General features: G+C 31.3%; 1 protein-coding gene across 1 annotated transcript; it reads right to left on the bottom strand.

Moving 5' to 3' along the window:
• Positions 1-202: 202 nt before the first annotated feature.
• On the bottom strand, positions 203-2,093 carry fabp (fatty acid binding protein). Its single transcript, XM_017635978.1, has 3 exons — positions 2,025-2,093; positions 686-957; positions 203-621 (listed from the first exon to the last, which is right to left on the bottom strand). Exons 2-3 carry the CDS (start codon positions 947-949, stop codon positions 571-573), a joined length of 315 nt encoding a protein of 104 aa, XP_017491467.1. The 5' UTR covers positions 950-957; positions 2,025-2,093; the 3' UTR covers positions 203-570.
• Positions 2,094-7,190: the final 5,097 nt, after the last annotated feature.

Genomic DNA, 7,190 nt, shown 5'->3' with positions numbered 1-7,190 from the left:
TATTATGATACGCATAATTTTACTTTATTTATTTATATGAATGCAAAAGGTCACATACTTGTTAGCTTGTCTAGTTTTGTGCGTAATTACAATACATATTTATCAATGATAAAAGTTTAAATTCAAAAATATAAATACAATTAAATGCATTAGCAACTAAAACTGTTTTCTCCAACAATACACCGTATGTATATCTGTGTGTAGCATGTCTAAAAATTGTCGCGTATAGTTAACAGTACATTTTTTCCTTTTCATTAACCGCTTAACCATATAAAAATAGTGCTTTTGTTATTTAATAACAACTTCATACTCTTAGTTACATTTCATGGTTTAATAAAAATAAAATCAGCTAATGATCAGTCATAAACAAAATTGGAATATTCAAAATCCAAAAAAATATATATATCTTTATATGTATATACGTAGTTACATAATGTGCTGTGTATGATAAAAGTATTTCAATCATTAGTTTATCGCAAGATGTGGCATTTTTTTTTTTTAAATTTAAATAGTTTCTTTTTTGTATTGTTGCTGTTGTCTTTTGGTTTTTACTTATGGCGCACCGCGCGTTTAAACAACCTTGTACACTCTGACGGATTTTATGTCGTTTATGGTGAGAGTCTGTAAGTAAAAAAATAAAATGTTTGTTTGTGTAAACAGAAATTATGTGATTTTCAACACTTACGGTCACCAATTCGGAGTCGGTGAACTCACGAATGATGGTTGAGGGTTTGTCACCCTTCTGTTCCTGCAACAATTTATTGCCATCCAAGGTGATGACGCTCTTCACTTTGCGCCCATCAAGTGTCTCTTCATCGAATTCCTCACCCAGTTTGAAACTGATAGAGGAGGTTTTGAACGTTGAGGTGGTGGTGAATGTGTAGGTATCACCATCCTTCTTCAGTTCAACGGTGGGGCTAACACTGTTGCCCATTTTACGCAACACCATGCCGACACCTGTGTAATGAACAAAGGAAGTGAAACATAAATTAGATACCATAACTATGTATATATGTCTGGATGTACTTAATATACATTTACATATGTATATAAATATACAAATCGCATATGTATGTATGTATGTATGTTTGTACATTTCGAGGTGGAGGTGTTATGATATTAAAGTAGCCCGTTGTGGTTGCGGTAAAGCGNTGTATGTATGTATGTATGTTTGTACATTTCGAGGTGGAGGTGTTATGATAAAGTAGCCCGTTGTGGTTGCGGTAAAGCGAATTTAGATCAATATGCCTTCCTAAGTATATGCACGTACATATAGCTGTATGCAGGTACATACGTAAAAGGTGTTAATTGATATCAAAGGTTTGAGGAAAATATAGAGAGTTGCCACCTGTATGAAAATTGCAGTTTAAGGTAATTGATAAAATGAAGTAAATATTTTATTCTGGGCATGAATCACGTAACTTTGAAACGATTGTCGTTCAAACGATACTGACAAAACGATGTCGTCAAAACACTGATTCATGCATTTATTTTGCTGTTACGTAAAGCAAACTGGAATTGAGTGGACGATATCGCACAAAAGATCCAACAATTTCTGGTTTTCATGAAGAAAGAAAATCTCAGCACGATATCGTCCAGACGATTATCGTCATACGTGATTCATGCCCTGTCTTTTAAAAGAAAGAGGTTTAAGAAGACTTAAAGCCGAATATTTTTGTGGAGACTGCCACATTTTTAAACATTTTATTTTNATACGTGATTCATGCCCTGTCTTTTAAAAGAAAGAGGTTTAAGAAGACTTGCAGCCGAAAATGTTTTTGTGGAGACTGCCACATTTTTTAAAATTTTATTTGAATTCAATATGGGTATCAAACCGAAGAGCTATAGGAAAGTTTACTGCCGAAAACGTTTCTGAGGACGGCTGCCGCCTGTTTGAACAATTTTATTTAAATCAATTTATAAAATAAATGAAATATTACAATTCGGGTATAAAACAACACAAAAATACTTTTAAGGCGCAGTGAAGCGCGCCGAGTATTTTTTAGTATAATAATAAAATTCACCCAAAATTCGTTTCGTGAAAGTTCAAAACGGCCAAACTCAATTAGAAGTAATCAGAACGAATCAACACAATGTATTAATCTTTCTTACAACAGGGAGGTTTAATGAATATTATAAGAGGTATAATATGTACTACATATGAATATGTGTGTATGTATATAGCATTCACTGCATATGTACATGCACATATATGCATACAAATGTACATTGAATTATTGCGTACATACATATGTACATATACGTAAATGCACATATAAAGAAATTATTGCATAAAATGAGAAACAATTTAGTGCTAAGTGGCGCGGAATGCTGAATTAAATTGAAGTTGTATGGGGAAGTACTTGAATGCATGATAGCATTTTTTACATGCACACATTATACATACATATGTATTTGTGCAGCGAGGAAAATTGTGGCATTTGCCACAACGTTTATAAAAATTTGGGATATTCTAAGAGTCCCTTCAACAACACATATTGTGTAGAACTAACGTAGGCTTATTTCTAGATTTTTGATTTCACGAAAGCTTTGATCGAAGATAAAAGTTTTCCGTTCACAACATTTTAATACATGTAGTTCAAGGTGCTATATGCAATTAATAAGATAAAATCAAAAAAAATAAGGGAAATAAAAATTAAAATAAACGAAATGAAATAACAAAATTTAATATAAAATAATGCAATGGGAAAAAAATTAAATATAGGGACATTCCTTTGTGGCTGGTGGGACATTTTACTCCAGAGAGTGATCAATTGTGAATGTCTAGCTATGTCGTCGGACCTTATACAACAGCTAAAGATATTTTTTAACATAGAACGATAACTAATGTATAAAATTGCTTTAACAAAAATACCAAACGATTTCTTAGTTTTTTGTATCTATCATTTGAATTAATGTGACTGTTGGGACAATGAAAAGAACTCTATTTTACTCTCTCACTCAAAGATGAATTTTCGCCAAAACACTTGATCTTCACGAACGATGTTTTGTCGTTGTAAAATCTGAATTTTACGCTTTCGTTTTCAATAAAAATGAGGTTTATGTAATCTTTATAGAGATATTAAAAAATATTTAAAGTTGTGACTGGTGGGACATCTCCTTGTGACTGGTGCAAAGTAATTAGGCATGAAATAAAAGTTTCCATAGACAAAAATTACAACTACTTTTAATTTTTTTAATATTTTCCAACTAAATATTAACAAACAATAAAATAAAAATAAACAAATAAAATTAATTAAAAAATTTGAATAAAAGTAAACAAAATAAAATAAACGGAAAAGAAATAAATGGAAATATAATGAAACAAAAAAATTAAGAAACTATAAAATAAACATAAAATGAACTTTAATAACATAACAAAATCGACTAGATTTAGTTTCACATACATATTTATTTACTATCCAAATATAAAATTTAATCGATATTTTCGGTAGTCATGATTTTCATTTCGAAGATCTTTATTTTAGATCATTGGAAATCGTTTTTTTATCACTTCTTATTTTATCAATCATATTTGGATCTTATTTGTGGAATATTTTTATAAAAATAATCTTATCAGACTGCCGCTGTGGTCTAGTGGTTAGCAGTGCACGCTACCATCTCGCAGGGTCTGGTTCTAAGCACGGTTCAACCCGTCATCAAAAAGAAAATAAATAAAAATTCTAATAGCCGTCGCCCCCTCGGCAGACAATGGTAAACCACCGCGTTTATTTTTGCCATGAAAAACAGCTACTCATACAAATACAATCGCCGTTTGGAGTCGGCGTAAAACTGTGGATCCCTCCCCTTTGTGTGACAACATCAAGGCGCACGGCACGACAAATCGGAGGAGAAGCTCGGCTAAACACCAACATCCAATCCATTATTATTAATAATGTAATATTATTATTAATAATCACTATTTTTTAATTTTTTCTGAAAAATCGGTATTATGGAAATTAAAATTTTTCGACCATACTTGTGTTCTTTTGACCTAGTCTGAAGTCTGAAAATATCGGCTATAATAATCCTGTTCCAGGTACTCCAGCATTTCTCAGTTTTACAAAAATTAGATGAAGAACTGTTTTCACCATTAATAAATGTAATGTAAGGTGGCGTACGGGAACAGTTTCCTGTAAAATACTGCAAATCCTGAAGTACTTGGAAAATCCAAAATACAAATATTATAAAATTACGATTATGAGCAAATAAATAAATATAAAAATAAAATAAATGTTTTCATCTAAAGAATAAATATTATGAAATAGCCATAAAATATGACTAAAATACGCAGTTTATCGATTAAAAGATTAAATTTTTTATATACTGATGTACATATGCACGTACAAGTGCAATATTTAAAACAGGGACCGAGAATGAAAAGTATGATCGAAACTAATTGTAAAACCGAAAAAACGAATTATACAGAACTAAAGTCTATGGAACTTTCCCTCGAACAATTTGGGAAGCAAAGTCTCAGGAAATTTCTGACAGAGGAGGAAACGGGAACAAATCTTCTCTAAACTTATCGCGACTAATGGATGCAAGGACAAAATTTTTAACATAGCGTTCATTAGTTTGAAATGTTTAAATATTAAAATTTATCGAAATAGAATTTGAAGATAATTATGCAAATAACATAAATCAACGAAAGACTTAAGACACGAACTTGTCTTGCACAGAATGTTCCCCAGACGTTTGTTCTTATTTGATCGTCCTTGAAAACGTGCTGGATAGTTTCGTTCTCAATGGAAACGTTACCGAAAGTTTCGTTCTCATTCTGTTCTTCTTGCGAACGTTGCCAAGAGTTTTGTTCTTTACGGAAATGACTCTTCTGAAGACGGTGCGCAATATGTATATACATATACATATGCACGCATACAAACATACGTATGCAGATGCACAATTTTTGAATGTAAATTTGCATACCAGCATCCCATATCATATAACGGTCGGCGTCTAATTGACTGTCTGCGGTCTATAAGTCAACCTAAAAAAATATATACAATTGTATCTTGAGATATTTACTTGCATGTATGTATGTATTATTGCATATTTATTTGTCTGTAGCCGTAGGAGAGTGAATTTGCATATTACATATCACCAATCAAAGAAGAAAAGTTTAAGTCGCTAAACACGAATAATAAAAATTATAGAAAAGAGTTTTTAATATTTATCGGCTCTGAGCAGGTAAAGGCCAACTTTTCCAACAAGCCAAATTGAAATATGAAAGCTAGCAGTGTACTCTTCCCTTAAAATACATATGAAGATATTATATACAGATGCATGTACGAGCATATTTACATAAATACGTACATACATACATACATACATGTGTATATAATCGTATACAACCAACAACCAAAGAAATTATTAAATAAATTAAATTGAACTCTCGTGATATGACAATGCCCTCTACCTTTAGACATTAAATGGCTACTATGGCTATTTTAAAACTCACACGACAATGTACGATTATGAATAAAAAATTTTCTGGAGGCTCGACATGCACTTGAGAAAAGCATTCATGTCTTTAATTTGTCGATGGTTTGATAAATGTGGCGTGATGTGCTCGCAGGCCCCGATATCCAAACGCCCGACTACGTTCATTTTTAATGGAACAGGGAAAATTGCAGTAATGGATTGGGCGGAAAAAAAAGTTGTGAATTGAATTAAGACACACTTTTTCTATGTATTTTTGTACATATATATATTTATACGTATGCATATGCATATCTATACCCATGGATTTATTTGAGCGCTTTTAAATATTTATAATTGTACCATATGTAATTCTCAATGGACGTGTACTCATTCTAATATCTAATTTTGTCCCAATAGATTATAGTCAATGTAACCTTAATACATTTGTACATATATACGATTTTCATGAGCTCTGAAATAGTTTTCTTGCGTTTTCTGACAAACACAATTAGGGTATTCACAAGACGTGTTAAACGTCGTAAAATCTTAAGCTTAACATTTTTTTTTATCTAAAATAATGATTAAAGTGGTTTCTAACTACACCGAAATATTTTCAAACTGATAAAAATATATAATTAGCCCCTCTAAAACCATTTTAACCGTTATTTTACATAAAAAATGTTAAGCTTAAGATTTTGCGACGCCCAACACGCCTTGTGAATTCCCTAACTATAAGTAATGCCGTGTGATATATTATGGTACAAGGAGAGCGGCTTTAGCTAAGTAATTAAATTTCCTCCAGATTTTGTCCAAAAATTCGGCAATTTCCCACTAAAAATCTTACGAAATCTAAAAACTATTAGTTTTTAATAAAAAAAAAGCATCCTTTAATAGACGTTCGCAACTAAAGAACTTAATTTTTATTAAGTTGGCTAACTATTATGCAAAGAAGAGAGTCTAAATAAGGCCTTTACATATTAGGGACACTACATACTATACTTTAAAATGTTGAAACGGAGTTTCGAAACCGGGTTTTCTCAAAACAGATATGCATCTTCTTTTCCCACTGTCTGAAGAACCAAAATCAACAAGTAACGGATATGCAATAAGACTTTCCAAGAAAAAAGGGTCTCCAACCTTTAACAAAATGTTCATTGTCAACTGGATGAGTAGTAGGGTGTTCGACTATTCGCCATTTTTCCAAAACCTTGTTTCGAGTTATTCGAAAAATTACAATTTGAAAAACACTGGTTTCCAATTTTGAAATTAAGAAAAAACGGATAAACCGGTTTTAACCGACTTCAGAAAAAGAGTATGCTATTAACTCGTCGGAATATTTTTTTATATACATATCTATATGTTACCGCATTACTTTGGACCACGTGAACCGATTTCTATAATTCTTTTTTACAGGATATAGTCAATGATAGAAACGTCTTATGTTGACCAGTTTTTGCTCTATTTCTTTTGTTTATTTAATATTAGTATTTTATTTTTGTTTATTTAATATTTAGTATTTTTTATAAATGTGTAGCTCATTATACATACAAAAATCAATATATTCGCGAAGCCGTGGGCCAAATATATGCAGTGAAATTTCGTTTTTAGTTTAAGATTAAATCTTTTGTTGCAAAAGGTATTGAAAATGTGCTTTTGAAATTTTATCATTGAATATCTTTGAAATTTTTCAAAATTTATTTTGAAAAGATGATATTTTAAGAACTAATATAAAACCAACAACATCCTCGAATACAGTCCTTCCAACT

The sequence above is a fragment of the Rhagoletis zephyria genome, unplaced genomic scaffold, assembly GCF_001687245.7.
Source record: "Rhagoletis zephyria isolate East Lansing unplaced genomic scaffold, Rhagoletis_zephyria_1.1 Rzeph_scaffold_16870, whole genome shotgun sequence".
Lineage (NCBI taxonomy): Eukaryota > Metazoa > Arthropoda > Insecta > Diptera > Tephritidae > Rhagoletis > Rhagoletis zephyria.
The sequence above is the reverse complement of the archived record's forward strand: the minus strand, read 5'-3'. Positions and strand labels throughout refer to the sequence as shown.